Consider the following 18,748-nt stretch of genomic DNA (forward strand, 5'->3'; position numbering starts at 1 on the left):
ACCTTGACATCTTGCCTGTGCTCGATTCCTGTCCAGAAAAGGCGTTTCTTTCTCTGTCCCTGAAAAAATCAATGAGTTGGGCAATTTCAGTGCTTGACCAACACCATAACTGTCTTCTATAAACTGCTGCTGACAGTGAGCTGCTCCTCACCTCCCAGCGTGTGGCAGGCTGTAACCTGCATGCACCATGCTCAGCCTCTGTGATGGGCACAGCGCTGCTGCAGGGCAGAGAGCAGCATTCCTGAGTAAATGTTGCTGAGCGTCAGCTCTGCCTCACTTACAGACAGCACCTTTGGCTTTGGAGCAGAAGATTCTTTGCCAGCACAGCTTCATTCTTGGGAGAATGTGCTGTCAACTGGGCTGTCTCTGTATGTGATGCTGGATGTCCTCGGCAGTTAGATTATTTTGACAGATTTGTATAGCTAATACATGGTTATATTAATGAAAGGAAGGGAGACTTGCAAATATGACAGATCTAAGGAAAAGTTGAGGGAGCTGAGATTGTTCAGCTTGGATAAGAGAAGCCTCTGGGGAGACCTCATTGTGGCCTTCCAAAACTTGAAGGGAGCGTGTAAACAGGAGGGGGAACGGCTGTTTACAAGGGTGGATAATGATAGGACAAGGGGGAATAGTTTTAAACTGAGACACGAGAGGTTTAGGTTAGATACGAGGCGGAAGTTTTTCACACGGGGTGGTGAGGCACTGGAACAGGTTGCCAAGGAGGTTGTGGATGCCCCATCCCTGCAGGCATTCAAGGCCAGGCTGGATGTGGCTCTGGGCAGCCTGGTCTGGTGTTGGGGACCCTGCACAGATCAGGGGAGTGGAACTGGATGAGCATCGTGGTCCTTTTCAACCCAGGCCACTCTGTGATTCTATGATCTATTTTCCTCTGGAGCAATAAAGCCAGCAAGTCAGGTATATGGTGAACGAGGTATATGGTGAAGGATGTTTGCAAGTCCACAAGTCCCAACCCCCCTTGCTCAGGACGGGCGATTCAAGATAAGGAACCACCTCACACCCCCCCAGTCAGGCCGCGGCTCCGCCCCGCTGGGCTGGTTCTGGCCGGAGGTTTCCTCGCTCTTATTGGCTATCTCTCCGCTATTCCCTGTTCTTATTGGCTAGCGCCTCCACCCAGCCGTGTCGCCATTGGCTGCGCCCGACGCCTTACCCCGCAGTGAGTGAAAGCCCCTCCTCCCGGCAGTCCCGCAGCGCGGTGGGGCGATCGGGCGATCCGGTGACGTCAGCGCCTGGACGCTCCGCTATTGGCGGCGGCGGAGTGACGGCGATGTGGCGCGTGCTGCGCCGGGCCGTTGCCGTGGGCCGCCGCGGGACCGCCGTCCTTCAGGGGCGGTGCTGCCGCCTCAGCGCGTGGGGTCACCGCGAAGCGCTGCCGCCGGCCGCCCGTCTGCGCTCGGAGCCGGCCGTGAGGTGAGGCGGGCCGGGGCTGCGCTTGGCGGCCTGCGAGGGAAAGCTCGGGCGGCGCTCCCCGGGGCGAGGGCTGTCCGGCGGCCCGGTTACGCGGAGCCTCGCAGCCCCGCATCGCTCTTGTCTTCCTCGCTGCCCTCAGCAGAGCCTGCGCGGCCGTCACGATGCCCGAGGTGAGCACGGAGCACCTGGACGAGCAGCAGGTGCAGCTGCTGGCTGAGATGTGCATCCTCATCGATGAGAACGACCGTCGGATCGGGGCGGACACGAAGAAGAACTGCCATCTGAATGAGAACATCGACAGAGGTGGGCGCTGCGACCTTCCGCCGAGCCGAGTGGGGCCGGGCGTCCTTACGGGATGCTGGCGGCTACGGCAGTGCGTCCGTGGGTGGAAGGAGCGCGGCTCCTAAAGCCTTTCTCCGTAGGAGAGCTGCCCAGCCCTCTGACCACCTCCACTGCTCTCCCCTGGACCCGCTCCAACACCGCCGCATCTTTCTTGCGCCTGGTTGCAGTGCTCCAGATGGGGTCTCAGGAGGGCGGAGCAATGGGAGACAATCGCTTCCCTCGCCCTGCTGACCACTCCTCTGGTGATCCAACAGGCTGCTGTTGGCCTTAACATGTCGTATTTTAAAATAAAACAACGTGGAGGAAGAACACGGTGATCCACTTCAGCCAATTCTATTAGGAAAGGGTTTTTGTTGTCATTTTAATTGATGGGCTTTCCTTTGGGTTAGTCATATTTGTGAACTTTGCAGTTTGTGCCCTCCGTCTTTCTAGACAAGGAGAATGTTTTCCCAGAAGAATGAGGAACAACAAATACAGAAGTTGTGTTGAGGACAGGAAGGAAAATAAAGAGGCGATTGTTCTGTGTTTGAAGAAGTTTATTTTCCAGTGCCATTTTGAAATTCTCAAATCTTCTTTAAATTTCCTACACCTTTTTCAGGATTTTTGTGTTGTGTCTTTTTTTGAATGCTGGATGCCTCCTTAGCTTGCCTGGCTGTCCATCTTAAGACTGGTGAATGGGCAGAGCTTCATGTAACTCTTCTGCTGCATTGTTCTTACACTCTTCTAACCTCAATGTTTAGCATAAACTGGCACAGGAACCCAAGGGAAAGCTCTTGAGTTTTTCCTCAAATCCTTGCTTTTAAACACTTGAATTTTGAATTTAGTTTACCAGTAAACTGAGCAATTCCAAGCCTTATGTTTTCTTTTCATGATTCTTTTCCTTCGTAAAACAGCTTTCTGTGTTTTTGCTTTTTAGGTTTATTGCACCGAGCGTTCAGTGTTTTCTTATTTAATACAGAAAATAAACTGTTACTGCAGCAGAGGTCAAACGCTAAAATCACATTTCCAGGTAAGTACTGAAACACATTGCACATGGAATGTATTGCTTTAAATCAGTGCTTTAAGATGTGCCAGTCTAATTTTGCAGTGCAACTCCTGCAGAACGTAACGTGAAGTTCTAAAATGTTTGCAGTGGTTTCAGGATTTCCTGATTTGGAAAGGAGATACTTTTAAGAGTTTGGGATGTGCATTTATTGTGGATGGAGCAACATAATGAGAGCACTAGCTTATCATTATATGTGCTCTTGGGAAATTATTGCTCCCTGACTTGTCTGGTCCTGTTTATAGTAAGGATAAACACCATATACTCACCTGTCGCAAGACACATTTAATGACATTGGAGAAATTGTTTTGGTAGATGTGAAGAGTGAGTGTTTTAATTCCTCTGGTTAAGAACAAAGGAGTATTTGGTAGAGACAAATCCAGAAGTATGCATAGAAAGAAGAAGAAGGGGTAGAAATATTCTCCTTTACATCTGACCATCCTCTATGAATGAGAAACAAAAATGCGGTGTGTTGATTGGCTGCTCTACATCTCAGGGCTTTTGTAGCAATTTATAATGTCAAAAGTGTACTGATAAAAACTTCTTTCAGATTGCTTTACCAACACTTGCTGTAGCCATCCACTGAGCCACCCACTGGAACTGGAAGAAAATGATGCCATTGGAGTTCGGAGAGCAGCACAGAGACGAATGAAAGCAGAGTTAGGAATTCCTATGGAGCAGGTAAAGGAAGGAGAAAGGAGGGGGGTTCTTAACAGCACTAAGAGTCTTCACATCTCACAGGTGTGAAATCTAAAACTGAATTTAACTTTAGAAATGCAGAGGATTTGATGAATTGGAGAATTCTTTTATTCTGGACTGTCAAGGGCCAGGTGCAGATGTTTGTTCATCACTGCTTTCCTAAGCGTACATTAAGCTTTGGTAAATATTATCTGAACTTACAGGGTAAGCCTAACTAGAGAAATGCTGTGCAGTTTACGTGGTCAATATATAATAACTTTTTTCATATATATATATATATTTTTAAATGCATTGCAATTGTACACTTGAAAAAAAAATTCCTAGGAAGAGAGTAGTATCTGGCAATTGTTCTGTGCTGTCAAGCAGTTCAGCTATTCTGCTTTGCTGCTGGTCCTAACGTGTATTTTGGTTGTAGGTTACTCCGGAAGAAATCTTCTATCTGACACGAATTCACTACAAGGCCAAGTCTGATGGGATCTGGGGTGAACATGAGATAGACTACATCTTATTTGTGCAGAAGGATGTAACGCTGAATCCTGATCCCAATGAGATCCAGAGCTACTGTTATGTAACCCAGAAAGAACTGAAGCAACTTCTGGACAAAGCCTCGAGGAATGAAGTCAAGATTACTCCCTGGTTTAAACTAATTGCAGAGACCTTTCTTTTTAAGTGGTGGGATAACTTACCTAATTTGAACAAATTTGTTGATCATGAAAAAATACACAGAATGTAATAGCTGTAGTGAGAGATGCTGACGGCTGAAGTGATGCCTGTGTGGTAACTCAAGTGCAGGGAAAATGGCCCACCTGGAGCATGTTTAACAAGTGACTTTGAACAGATGGTTATAGCCAATGATTTTTCCTATCTCTTCACTTCTTCTTCCATCCCAGTAACATAAGAAACCTCCTTGATTCATCTTTCTGTTACCTCATGTGGTGCTAAAGAACCGTCAGCCTGTGTGTACCCAGTTTGCTCTTGCCACCTTGCACACTTACATGTGCTGTAAGGGAGTGTGAGCACTTCCTGCCCAGTTCCTTCATTAGAGATGGTGCATTTTCAATTTTATATCACTACAACTTCCAGAATGCCAATTACAAACCCATGTGAGTTCTGCACTGATGTGACAGAACAGAGTCTGTGAAGAAAAACAATTAATTCAAAGTGATCAGGAGTGTTTTAATTGCAGAAAGATCTCTCTGGCTGCTGTACTGTGTAGTTAATCAGACATGTGAAAGCTCAAGTAATTGGATCATCTGTGTGGACTAAATTTCACTTTGCACTGCTACACGATGTGTTACAGCTTTAGATAATAAACACTGATTTTGAAATTCTTTTTTAAATTTTTTTAGCCATCCCCTGCCTGTTTAGTGAGCAAATACTGCGCATCTTTAATTAGAAAGTAATGTTTAATTACCCTAAATGTAGATGGTAGGTAACTCCCTATTGACCATAGCCTGTCCTTGCGATGGAGAGTCTTCCTCACCTTACAGAAAACAGAGGCAGCTTGAGACAAACTTTCTACTGCAACATCTGATTTCTTCCCAATGTCCTGGAAAGCTCAAATCTCCTGAACTCCAAAATTCAGATTGAGAATTTATAGGCATACACAAAGTCTTAATTTCAGTCAATTAGAAAATCTACTAGAGGGTAAGAGCTAAGCCACAGCCACCCCATGTAGATTTCTGAAGTTAATTTCTCTGGGTTTTCTCAGTGAAATAGGGTATTTTCCACACTGATTTTCCCTTTCTTGTGAAACATGATTTTAACTAGTCTGTGTCTGATGGCAAGGTAGATCTGACTTTTCTTGTTTGTTGCTCATCCCAGTTGTGTCCATAGTTCTACACTTAGAGGTTTTAGGGCCAAGTTGTTGTATGCTAACCTGAAGCGAAAAATGGTGGAGGGAATAGCAATGCAGTGTAACAGATGTCTTGAATTTGGTTTCATCGGCTACACTACCTAAGTAGCCTCTTTTGAATACCTTCTGAAATACCTGAATTACTTTTAAATGTTCACTTAGGGCTGACTATTAAAATTGTTAACCTAAAAACCTGGGCTAGGCTTTTCTTTTTAGACATGGGAACAAAATGCTGAGTAAGCACTGAAGTGATATGGTTGGGAGTGAACAAGGTGTGGTTTTATTTTAACACAAGTTCAAATAGTCAACTCGGGGCAAAAAGCTGGGAAAACAGCCTACCATAGAAACAGTGAGCATAAAGACAACAGCAAAGTTTTCCCAAACACTTCTTAAAATCCTGTGAACAGTTTTAAGTACTTTTTGAACTTCCTTGCAGCACAAGTGTTTTTAATAACAAATCACATGAAGTAGATGAGGGACAGACTACAAATGGAAATCCATAAAGGTAACATTCTGGTACATGCAAGCTGACACCTGAGCACTCCACAGTGCTGATTTTGGCTCACATAGTGCTGTATTTTGGATTTTTGGTGATGAAAAACAGTGTTGACAACACAACGATGCTTACATACTGCTGAACTGAATCAAGGGCTCCTCTGCTTCTCATACTACCCTGATACTTCAGAAGCTGAGGAAGCACAACAAATGGGGAGGGTACACTGTCAGGACCACTGAGCCCAAATAACCAAAGGATTCCATACCACAGGACCTTGTGATCAGCAATAGAAGCTAGGGAGGAAGGAAGAGGAAGGGGGAAATCCCATACTACAGGGCATCACCCTCAGCAATGAAAGCTGTTGGGGGACAGGAGAAGGCATTAAGAGTTACAGCATCTGTCTGCCTCAGTAAATAACCATCACGTGTGATGGAGCACTGCTCTGATGCAAAAGGCCTGCCAATGGGAAGCAGTGAATTAATTCCTTACTTTGCTCTACCCGTGTGTGCAGCTTTTGCTTTTTCTACTTAACCATCCTTAACTCAACCTAGGAGTGTCATTTTTCAAGTCTATTTAGAAACAGCTTCTGCCACAGCTGTTTATAAGTCTCTCACAATCCTACTGACTCACTGAGACCTCCAAACTCCTGTATCAGAACTCTCCCCCTTCAACTGTCTTGCCCCTAATACAAATGTGTGCTTTTGTTAAATATTCTCCATTACTAAAAGGAAAAACAGGACTAGAAATTAGTTTTAATAATTGTATGCTTTAATTCAGAAGACTGCTCATCTTCTCTGTGTTTTACCGGATTTCCTCTTTCCAGCCAGCAGATGTTTTGGCTTGGTGTCAAAGATGTGCCTGTCTGCCTCTCCTTTCCTGCCCAGGCGATTCATTTTCTTTTGAGCCTTCTTTGCCATAGTCTTGACTTTCTTCACCATCTATTTAAAAACAAGCATACAAACACATGACTTCCTCAGTAGCTCAGGTAACTAGCTTTACCCTTTAAAAAAAACACAAAGGATTTTCTAGGACATGAAATAATACTTCACGTAAGCAACCATCTGCTACTCTAGAACACTATCAGTATGACACTAATCTCTCTTAAAAACAAACAAAACTCTTCCCCAACACACTAAAAATGCAATCATGCTACGCCTGAAACTCCAATCTTATTAAAGGTAGAGCCCTTCTAATAGGTTATGAAGTATGTACAGATTATACCATTCTTTCTTCATACTTAACATTTAAAAAGGTGCTTCCTTTGTATTATTACATCTTACTGTTAAGAATGGTTTTTTTTTGTTTTTTTTTTTTTAAGAACAGAGAGTTCAAAAGATCAGAAGATGAAGCTGCAAAGAGAGATGAACTCTCAACTGCAAAACGGCCCTAGTATGAAGTTTCCCAGAAACCAGTTTAAGTACAACGATGCTGTTTCATTTGCTGTAAAAGGTAATTAGCTCTAACAAACCTTTTCGTCACGCAGACCAGAGACATCCCGTGGTGGACGAGAGGAGCTGCGACTGCGTGCCACAGATCTAGGGGTTTCAGACTCATCACGTTTACGTTTCCTTGTAACACTACGAGACCTTCTGGCATAATGGGCCTGAAATCCAGAACAGCACTTGGGTTATTAACAATCAGCTCCATTTCTAATGAGACCAATAGGAAAAATCAAAACAGGAAGTGAAATGCTACAATACATTGTCAAAGGACAAGTGGTTCTTTTGAATACTGAAAGACAAAAAGATGCGAAGTTCCACAGTATCATATCTTATCAACTGCTGGTCATTGTCTCACAGTAATATTCAAGTCCTAGTGAATACTATTATATCCTTTTCAAAATTAACTCCAGTTTTATAAACCTTTTTTTTTGCCACTTCATCCATAAGTAAAGGATTAAAAAAAAAACCCACAAAGGAATGAATAGCAATACTGAAGCAGTTCTGCAACAGCAAAAAAGCAACGACAAAACCTGCTCTGATTAGTGGCTGTTTACAGGACAAAACCCCAAAGAACTATCAGCGTACAGCATAAATATCAAATTCCTTTGCACAGAGATAGCAACTGAATCAACATGGCATATCAGCCCTGAGAAGCACGAATGCTTACTTCAGATGTGCAATGTTGACATTCCTTGTTTCCAAAGCCCTTGCTCAGTTAACAAATTCAAGGTCTCAAGCTCCACACAGCCATACTACTGCTGGATTTGCTGTACAAAATGGAGTAGTTCTTAAAATTTATGATAAAACAAAATGGCTCCCAAAGGTTCAAAGTACTTTGACTGCCTTACATAAAAAACTCCAGCCAGGCTATTAAAACTTCAGTTATAAGTCACAGCATTAATGAACTGTAAAAGGATCAGCTCGATCTGTCATTATTGCTAATTCTGACACAGCTGTGTCTCACAAAGCAATCATGAAAATCATTCAGCCAAATCCTATTCTTGAATCCTACACAAACTGCAAACAACTTGTAATAGAATGCAGTGTGTATGTAAAAGGAGTGATTCTATTCAAACATTAGCACTTTTCAGCCAACACTCAAAAAAATACCAGTATTGACTGCCTATTTTCTTCTCAGCAGATCCCAGCTCTCTCTCATGCCAATTACAATGTGCAATTCAAGTGTCCTTGAAAAAAATGGAGTGGAACTGATCTCCTTCAGATAAACACAGTGTTAAATTAGCAGAAAACTTACATCATCTTTATTAGTCATGTCAAGTCCAAGATCGGTCATTTCTTTCTCTAGCACCTTCCGCTGCACCTGGAAAAAGAATTTGGAAATTGTGTGTTTTTCTTCTAAAAAAATGATGTTTCTATCTTATTTTTGACTTAATATATTCAAAAAAAAAAAAAAAAAAAAAAAGCAACCCAATTAAACAAGCTGAATTATGTTTTTAAAGAGTTCTTCTATAATATATACGGAATCTTACAATAGACTCACTTGTATAACAGGAATAAAAAAGGCAACTCTTATTCATTTTTTTTGGCACCCCTCCATAATTTAGTTATCAGAGCCTTAAGGAGCACTTCTATGTGGGGGAGGGTCAAATATCAGAAGAACATCAGTGCCAGTACCCCAAACTGCTACACATTCCTACAGTTACTATACATCAGCAACTACAGGGTTCTCCACTCACCTTTTTAGCTGTTCTGGGCATCCTTGGACCTCGAGTGTCTTTTTCCTTTGACTGCAGGATTTTCAGTTTCTTTTTTTCTCGGATCTGTTTTGCCAACTGTCGGATTTCCATCATCTCTTCATCTTCACTTTCTGGTTCGCTGTCATACTCCCCAGCAGCTTCTCTCAGCTCTTCTTCTTTCTCTAATTCTTCCAGTTTCTTAGAAGAGATTAAATGAAAATCAGGATGCTCACCAAATCTTAGACTTATAATGCTCAATGCAACTGTGCCACTTCTGGCAACACAACCTCAAAAAACCTTCTCTCTCTGCATTTACCATGATTCTGGAGCACTAGCAAACCAGATGAACCCAACTGCCCAACCAGCAGGCTCTGCAGTCTGCACTCACAACTTCTTAAGGACCAGCAAGAAATAAGAATGGGGCTTGTTATTACATAAAAATGCTGTCAATTGAGAATGCAATCTATTTCCTTCAATAGCATGCTCCAGCAGACAGAAATTTGATGGGTTAATTTCTTATTATTAATAATATATTTTAATAACTACATTCCTTCCAGCAACAGTCAAAGAGTAGGGAAATACAACCTTCCCTGTAAATCTCTGCTCTGATAAAATAAAGCAATTTTCCACTCTCCTGAAATTGTGTCTTTGGTCACTCAGAAAACAGTGTCCTTTCTCACAGCAAGTGCAGACAAGTGTGGAAGAACTGGCTTACAGTTTCTGGTTTTTATCTATGAATATCGTAACTTAGAGAAAACAACAAAGGGATGAAGAGGCAAAAAAGTGTGAAAAGAATGACTGAAAACTCACTTTCATTATATCTGGATCAATGTAATCAAGGATATTGTGACCTTGCCATATCTCTGGAATCTTATCATACTTTTCAGATGAATTCATTAAGTCCCAATATTCTTTAAAAAAAGAAAAAAGAAAAAAGAAAAAAATGTTAATGAAAAGATTAAGATGATTTCAAAGTAGAATGTTCAACAACAGAAGACAACACATCACAAAAAAAAACCCAAAAAACAACACACCCCTAAATGGGAAAAATTTCACAGTATCTCTGACACATTCATAAATCCTTCTGATCCTCTGCCTGCTGCCAAATATTGTTCAGGAATCACAAAGTCCAATGCATCAAGAATTAATGAGATCAAAGGGAAAAATAACCTGAACCATCAGATCAGCCATTTTATGTCTGTGACTAAAACAGCAACCACTCAGAGGCATCAGAAAACATGAACATCACCAGTTGTGGAACAGAAGGACTATAAAAGGTGGCATTCAGCAGAAGGGAATCCATTTTAAGTTTTCTCCAATAAGATCAAACTTTACTAACCAACAATAATACTGACTTATGTAATTACTTACTCTGAAGATCCAAAACATAATCATCTCCCATTTCAAGTTCAAGATCTCTCTCCTGCAAAGACAGATATGATTTTATATCCACGTGCTAACATTACGTATTTTAAAACCATCTGTAGATTTCCTAATTAAGAGATACCACTTACTGATTTCCTCTTGGGTGTATCTACTTCCATGCGCTTCTTACGTGCTATTGCTCCCTCAGGTATAAAAGGCAGCCGCTCCTGAAATTAATGCAACAATTCACCCCAGGAAAAAGGAAAAAAAAAAACTGTCTGAAACAATTTTTTTTAATAATATTGCAAATCACAGTTTTAATGTAATGTATTTCTGGGAAATGAAGTCCCAAGCTGACTAACCTGTCAGCAAACTCAGTTGCAGATAAAAAAAAAAAGCAACAAGAAAATCTCAACATATATTTCATTAATGTGTTATGCTAAGAAAGAATTCTAGTCCTATTGAAATTCTACTGGGAAATATATTGAAGTGTAAACGTGCAGCCTACCTTGTTATCTCTTTTGGCTGGCATGGCCAAGTGTAATCTATTCAACACTTCATTCACTTTATTTCCTTTCATTTTAGTATCAACACGATGGGCCAGCAATCTGTCACAGGCCTGAAAGTGCACGAGGGAACATAAAGTAAGGAATAAAGTCATCCTGATATGACGAGTAGCACAGCAAGGTTTAAATCCCAAATACCCAGCTTCTATCTAATCTTCTGCCTCACCTTTCTAGCTCTCAAGAAAGGATCAACATATTTTATATAACAAGTAACATGAGTATATGCATATGATCCTGTTTTGTTGGCATAACCAATATTTTATAATGAGCTGACAATAAGAGAACGGCCTTAAAAATCTTACAGAAAATGGATTATATCTAACACAATGCAAATCATTACCTTTCCCTTTGCACCCAATGTGTTCAATGTGCTATTAAGAACACCACACTAAAAGCTTTTAGCACAGTTTAACTGACAATAAAATCTAAGCTCAAAGAGGGCAGATTTAGTTTAGATAGAAGGAAGAAGTCTTTTACAGTGAGGGTGGTGAGGCTCTGGAACAGGTTGCCCAGAGATGTTGTTGATGGCTAGAGACTTTCAAGGCAAGGCTGATCAGGCCCTGGGCAACCTGATGTAGCTGTGGTGTCCCTGTTCATTGCAGGGGAGCTGGACTTCAGAGGTCCCTTACAACTCTAAGGGCTCTATGATTCTCTGATTAATCTGAATGAAATTGAGAGAAAAGAGACATACTTCTGTTTTAACTTGCATCACACCTTCTTCTGTTAGGGTACTTGTCTCTATTACTGAAAATCCTTCTGCTTCAAAAGATTCAAATATTTTCTGAAATAGAAACATTACCACAAATAATTACATTCTGCCTATTACTTAATATACCATTACACCAAGGACTGAAATTTTAACCCAGTGGCAATATATGCAACTTGTTATTGAGGAACTTTATTAAAATGTGTTTCTAAAAAGATGACAAATTTTACAATTGCAGTTCTATTTAATCTGTTGATTTGTAAATAAATAACCACTTCCTATATAGCAACTGTAAATGACACATCAATAAAATAGAAAAAGAGATGGAGGGAAAACACAAACTGCATGTGTCCTTGAACTTGTAGATACAAAGGAACTATATACAGAACTGCTGCCCAATAGAACTCCCATTAAAATCAGTGCAGTACCACTTATCAGTCTAGGGCTCATTATCTCTTAAACTACTGAAACAGCCCCTATTGAACAAATCTATTAATTCCAACTATAGCAGTAACTAAAAGATCTCACAGTGTCTGAGATTTCTAAAACTGCTAAGGAGCTGCTTACAGTTTGGTATTTACAATACTCTGGTAAGTATGCATACTAAACAGTGCAAGTATACGCACCAGGCATAAAGATCAAGACTTGGAAAACTACCTTCCAGTACACTATTAAATAGTTAAGAAGTGGTCATGTAATTTTTTTTTGCCCAATCTAAATTTTGTCAGTCCACTAATTGTGCACACAGCACTTTTGTTAATTTTGGAAGAAAGACATGGGTGGGAACATCAGGCTCACCCGGCTCTCTTCAGGAAGTTCTTCAATTCTCTTCACATCACATTTGTTTGCAACAATTATAAGTGGCTAATAAAGAAAAAGAAAGAACAGTCACAATCCAAGCTATCACATTACGAAAATACTGATTTTACAAATAACGTAAACCAAACTTACCTTGTTAGCAAACAATGGCTTAATATTTCTGAAGAGTTCCACTTGTTCCTCCAGGCTGTGCCCACACTGCTCAGATACATCCATCACATAGAGCACAGCAGCACGCAGATGTGCGAGCGCAGTTATAGCCTGCATCTCAATGGTGTTCCTGTCCTCCAAAGGATGGTCTAAAATACCAGGAGTGTCTACGACCTAAAATTAACATAATTGATACACTGTTTGATAACATATTCTTGATTTCTTGTCCATATTCTCAAGACTACAGTATTCCTTTCAGTCATAAATAAGACCATAAACTCAGTTAAATTGAGAATGTGGAAATGGAATAATGCAAACCAATGAGGTTTCAGAGTAAGAAACAAGAAGCAAGTAAGTATGGACAGCCCTGCCCCAAACTGGCTCTGAATTTAATACTGACAAGAAGGGACCTGGCCTTACTCAGACATTCCAGTCCCAATTCTTCCCCCAAACAGAATATGTATACATATATGCATGTTTTTAGAACAGATTTGGACTACTATCCCTATTTGACACATAGCAGCTCTCAGGCACGGCGTTTCTCATCAAGGCAAAAAATGTAATTCAGGTTGCAAAGTGGCAAATAGTAACCAGTTGATTCTGGCAAGAAAACGCAAAATGATACCAGTTCTTACCTGCCAGCGCAGGTATCTGTAATCCATATGTCCCACAAACAGAGATTTGGTGGTAAACGCATACGGCTGCACTTCTACATCTGCTCTTGTGACCTTAAAACAAGATTTATCAGGACATTTATTGAATATTTCCTGAACTTGCACACTGTGTATCATAATCATAACTCACTGCATTTACTACAGAAAAGCTAAAGAATGGTTATTTGGGCTGTTTCTCTGCAATCACTCATCTGTCAGAAAATGCATTAATCATGTACACACTAATTTGGGAAAGATAATAATTTTGAGTGGAATCTGCTCTAATTTTACATATAACCCTTCAGAAATTTCAGTCAGCATCTATTCACCCATATGAATTTGCTAACTCTCAGAGCAGACAGTGCTATAACAACATCAAATGGTTCAAATTTTATTCTACCTTAAATAAATAGTACCTCAATATTATTTAAAGAAAAATCACACACCTTATTTATAAAGCTCGACTTCCCAACATTTGGATAGCCACATAACAGAAGAGTTCTTGTATTGGGATCGATGGTTGGCAAACGAGACAAATGTTGTCGCACTGAAACATTTAAAAGATGTCTGAAGTATTTGTCTTAAATCACATTTGAATGGAAGAAAAAATTCATATAAGTGTTAAAACACAGCTCAGTAACTTTTTTTTTAACTTCAGAAACCGATTGAGCAGTCACTTATGAAAATGCACTGTTGTCTGTTAACTCCAGAAGTTTCACACAACAAAAAAAAGAAACTTTACTTTATATATGAAGACCACCGTTCTGTAGTTAGAGTGAGTGCATCATATCAGGCAGCACAGCCTGAGGTAAGCAATAATGAGCCTGAAATAAGGACCGCTGCTTGGAAAATGTTTAGCAATAATTGATTATTAGATTATTACAGGGCTGGAGCACCTCTCCTATGAAGAAAGGTTGAAAACTGAGCTTGTTTAGCTTGGAGAAGGTTCTGGGGAGACTTCATTGTGGCTTTCCAGTATTTGAAGAGAGTGTATAAACAGGAGTGGGAAAGACTATTTACGAGAGAGGACAGTGATAGGACAAGGGAGAATGGTTTTAAACTGAGACAGGGAAGGTTTAGATATTAGGAGGAGGTTTTTCACTCAGAGGGTGGTGACACACTGGAACAGGTTGCCCAGGGAGGTTGTGGATGCCCCATCCCTGCAGGCATTCAAGGCCAGGCTGGATGTGGCTCTGGGCAGCCTGGTCTGGTGTTGGTGACCCTGCACATAGCAGGGGGTTGGAATTGGATGAGCACTGTGGTCCTTTTCAATCCAGGCCATTCTATGATTCTATGATGAATTTTTCAGATACATATATGTGAAAATAATGATAAACACAAGCATGGCTACGACCTTTCAGTGAGTACAGACATTTTGTAACTATTACTAACAACACAGCATTTTAAATTTAAAATAAGAAAACTATTTAGTTGAAAATTAATTTCTAAGTGTTTGGGGGTTTGACAACTATTTTGTTTTCATTACCTACATTCTGTATCTAACACATTTTTCTGTTATTCTTCGTTTGAATAACAATGTACACTGTCTTCATATTCCTGTATTTATTACACAAACCTTGCTCCAAATATTCCAAGCTTTGTTTCTGCCTTTTGATAATGGTGCACATCCGTCCCAGAGCAGCACGTTTCAGCTGTTTGCAGCGATACAGAGAATCCCCATACTTCATCAGGCGCACGTAGTCCTTCGCAACACTGCAGGGACAGCAAAATAGGAAGTGATGCAGCAACCAACCTCACAGGTACAGAACTGAAGAAAGAAATATTCCTTACTTGTCAATCAGATTCTTGGCAATATTAATCTGTCCCAAAGCCAGCTTGTAGTGATCTTTGTCGTACAGAACGTTCATCAGATCCGCATAAAAAGGATGAATATCCTAAGACAAAAAAAAAAAAAGGACATAAAATTAACCTTATTTTCTTGAAGATGACAATTTCTTGGCAACTATGTAAGTTCATTTTGTCCTCCAATACAGCAACACAAGTGACAATACAACCCAAACAGTTTTCATTACTATCTCGCCTAGCAAAAATAATCCCCTTTGTCAATACATGCATAATTGTCAATACTTTGAATTTTTATGCAATGATACCTTGGACTGGCTTAGACCAAGTTTCCATTTTGTCTTTCACACTGCAAAATACTTTCAGATTTCAACTCGGAACTTTCCTCTATTGAATAATAAAACTGCAAGAAGCCTGCAAAAGCACTTTCTAATAGTAAATTCATCTTATAGAAGAAACACAGAAATAGTGTTAACTCCTCTTGTTTGAGTGCTAAATTACGGGTAAGACTGGATAATAAGGGTTTATTCAATGTCCAGATAAATCTCCAGGCTTTCCAAGAAAGCAACACCTTCAATTCTTCTAAACTAATTAATTTTAGCTATTCATGCATTTATGTGGAGAAATTTCATCATGACGTATTAAAATGCAGGCAATATTTGCAGGAATTCAGGGGGTATAAAAACAGCACGAAAAATTAGGGCTGCGGGTGAAGGGTTTAAGCACGTATGCGAAGCTACCCATGAAGAAGCCCCAGTGGGCACCTGGACACAGCTGTAATTGGGAAGTTACGGCCACGCACACTGTGTCAAGAGTGCATTTCCAACACTATCTCTGATGCGGCTGAGAGTAACATTCATTTTGTCAACTGAAGTGACATTTCTGAAGGACTGAAGGTGGGAGGCAATGCGATGTGCTTGGCTACCTCCGACTTCCAGCACTGCCAACAGCATTTCCAGCCAACAGTCGAACAGCCAAACCTCTGCAAAATGCATCCTTCAGCAAACACCCACAGACAATTACTTCTCTATACACCTCTACAGAACACATCTGCCCAAATTTACTCTCATCAGGACCTGCTGGGCGCCACTCCGACCCGCAAACTGGAACTGGTGCAGAATTACCCCCAGTTACAGAAAGCTCCTTTGTGAGCACTGGGGTTGCACTTACATCCAGCTTAGGGAAGTCTGCCAGGATCTGGGTCAGCCGGTCGTGGTAGTTCTGCTGGGTGTATTTCACCTTCCTCATATAGAACTGCCGGATCCGATGGATTTGGTAATGTTTGTGAATGACAGTCGGGGTTTTCCGCTGAGTCTTGGACAACGTCAAATCGATGAAGTCCTGCAAACCAAAGCAGCGCAGTCAGCTACGAGCCGTCACGATGTAACAGTGCGATAAGCACCCGCTTCCTTCTGCCGGAGGCCCGGCAGGCGCCCACACCCCGCCGGCACGGGGTGAAGTTCCCCGGCCAGGCAATGAACGCCCGGCCCAGAGCCGCACCTCAGCGCCATCAACGGCGGCCGGCAGCCGCACGGCGCGGAGCCCGACGGAGGGAGGCGGGAAGGGAAAGGGGGGCGCTCTCCTGTCAGCGCGGCACCGCGCGCGGCCGTACCTTGGCGGACGGCACCACCGTGATCTTCTTGAAGTTGTACAGCGCCATGCCGCCCGACCAGCGCCACGCCGCGGGAAACAGGAAGGCGGTCCGCAAGTCTCGCGAGAGCTCCCGGCTTCCGTCAGGGCGGGGCGGGGCCGCCGTGGGGTGGTGAGAGTCCATCCGACTGCACGTGCGGGTGCGCTGGTTGTGGGCGGGCTGCCGTCCTCATCGCCCTGCAGCGTGCCCTGAGTGGGTGCCTGCGGAAAGGAGCAGAGATCCCGCCTGGAGAGCTGTGTGCGTGTCTGGAGGCACCAGCACGGGAAAGTTGTGGAGCTGTGGTGTGGGTACAGAGGAGGGCCACGAAGATGCTCAGAGGGCTGGAGCACCTCTCCTGTGAAGACAGGCTGAGGGAGCTGGGCTTGGTCAGTCTGGAGGAGGGAATGCTCCTGGGAGATCTCACTGCGGCCTTCCAGTACTTAAAGGGAACTTACAAACAGTCAGCTTTTTACATGGGTAGATAGCGATAGGACAAAGGGGAATGGTTTTAAACTAAAAGAAGGAAGGTTTAGGTAAGATGTGAGGGAATTTTTTCATTATGAGGACAGTGAGGCACTGGCACAGCTGCCCGGAGGAGCTGTGGATGCCCCATCACTGGAGGTTCAAGGCCAGGCTGGACGGGGCCCTGCGCAGCCTGAGCTGGTGCCTGATGTAGTGCTTGGCAGCCCTGCCCATGGCAGGGGGTTGGAACAGGATGATCTTTGAGTCCCTTCTAGCCCAAACCAATCTGTTATTTTACGAAAATGGAGGAATCAGCAGCCTGGTCAGTGTGTGTGTCTGACCACAGCTTCTCTTCATGAGTATGAATGCCACAAGCTGTGGACACCTGGAAAAGCTAGGCCCTGAAACTAGGTGGTCTGAATGCCCAAAACCAGCTACTTGATATATCTTACACATCTTCTGCTGGCAGGCTTTCATGCTGCTCAGGAAGAGAAAGGAAGAGGATCATGTAATTCCATCTGACTGCGTGTGAGTGCTGTATGTGTGCTTATGGCAGGGACAAACCCAGCCTTCTTTCTAGTTGGCTGTGGGGGCATGGAGCAGCAGCAGCCTCACTTCTGGCAGGCTGCTGGGTTTGGAAACCCCAAACATGCATGCTCTTACCTCTCATTTTGTTGTTTTTTGTTTGTGGTGCTTTGTTTTGGTTTTTTTTTTTAATAATAACTTTTGGTGGCTTGTCTCACACTAAACTGTAAGAGCTTTCAGATAAAGGTGTAGCCTGAGTGAATTCTGTAGCAGTTTTTTTTTTTTTGTGTGTGTGTGTATCCCTTTCTTTTTTGCATATCTCCAGCAAACAGTGAAATCCAAACACAGACCAAAGACATAAAATTGAAATACACCTAAATGCAGTGTGCTTGTCTGTTCCTCTTTTTTACTTGACACTGATAGCAAGTTGGCATACACCAAAATACGTCTGCTTTAAATGAATTACAGATTATGTGGTATACTTTGGAAGATGAGTTAGATGAAAAATTGAAAATTCCCTCCATGTTTTTTCCCCTCTCTCTCCATAAAGCATGACATTTTCCCCTTGAGAGAATTTAGTTACGTATTATTCTATCACTGCACATTTTTCTACAGTATTAGAAATTAAAATGCATAATTCCTTCTGCATTTCCTTTATTTCACTGCTTTACTAATTTTGCTGCAACGCTTCAAACAGCCATCCAATGCAGTGGAAATTTTAAGGTGCTTGAAAATTAAGAGTCTCTCTAATCAGACAAGCCAGTAGTTAATCCTTTCCAGAGATTAATTTCAGTAACGACTATATGAACACCATTCAATCATAAACATGCAGTTAGAACCATCCCATTTGCTGTAGCCACTCAACAGCACTACAGCTGCCCTACTGTGATGAGTTTGCTGCTTCATAAATATTTTTATGCTAAAACTTCTGTCTGCTTTTTTGAAGCATTCTTGAAGCAGTGAGATATGACTTCATATTTTATTTGTATTGTGCTTTGCCTCCAAAAACATAGTTTCATAGAGGAGAAGGAGCTTTTCTCTAGGCATATCCGTAGGTATCCCAAGTTT

The 18,748-nt window shown here is 42.0% G+C and overlaps 2 protein-coding genes across 3 annotated transcripts; one reads left to right on the plus strand and one right to left on the minus strand.

Annotated features, from left to right (window-relative positions):
• Positions 1 to 1,263: 1,263 nt before the first annotated feature.
• Positions 1,264 to 5,558, plus strand: LOC116244372 (isopentenyl-diphosphate Delta-isomerase 1). 2 transcript variants are annotated; one of them, XM_031615986.2, is made up of 5 exons: positions 1,264 to 1,428; positions 1,568 to 1,731; positions 2,687 to 2,779; positions 3,363 to 3,493; positions 3,927 to 5,558. In XM_031615986.2, the coding sequence occupies exons 1-5, from the start codon at positions 1,286 to 1,288 to the stop codon at positions 4,242 to 4,244; spliced, it is 849 nt and encodes a 282-aa protein (XP_031471846.2). In that variant the 5' UTR covers positions 1,264 to 1,285; the 3' UTR covers positions 4,245 to 5,558. The 2 variants fall into 2 exon arrangements, with proteins under 2 accessions (XP_031471846.2, XP_031471847.2); XM_031615987.2 differs by having other exon boundaries at positions 1,265 to 1,428; positions 1,571 to 1,731.
• A 1,050-nt stretch (positions 5,559 to 6,608) lies between these two features.
• Positions 6,609 to 16,826, minus strand: GTPBP4 (GTP binding protein 4). The gene is made up of 17 exons (XM_031615985.2): positions 16,676 to 16,826; positions 16,234 to 16,404; positions 15,052 to 15,155; positions 14,837 to 14,973; positions 13,707 to 13,807; positions 13,243 to 13,335; positions 12,590 to 12,781; positions 12,437 to 12,502; positions 11,624 to 11,713; positions 10,875 to 10,985; positions 10,516 to 10,593; positions 10,373 to 10,424; positions 9,812 to 9,912; positions 9,002 to 9,199; positions 8,560 to 8,625; positions 7,331 to 7,465; positions 6,609 to 6,800 (listed from the first exon to the last, which is right to left on the minus strand). Exons 1-17 carry the CDS (start codon positions 16,721 to 16,723, stop codon positions 6,648 to 6,650), a joined length of 1,896 nt encoding a protein of 631 aa, XP_031471845.2. The 5' UTR covers positions 16,724 to 16,826; the 3' UTR covers positions 6,609 to 6,647.
• Positions 16,827 to 18,748: the final 1,922 nt, after the last annotated feature.

The sequence above is a fragment of the Phasianus colchicus genome, chromosome 6 (assembly GCF_987193195.1).
Source record: "Phasianus colchicus chromosome 6, bPhaCol1.hap1.1, whole genome shotgun sequence".
NCBI lineage: Eukaryota > Metazoa > Chordata > Aves > Galliformes > Phasianidae > Phasianus > Phasianus colchicus.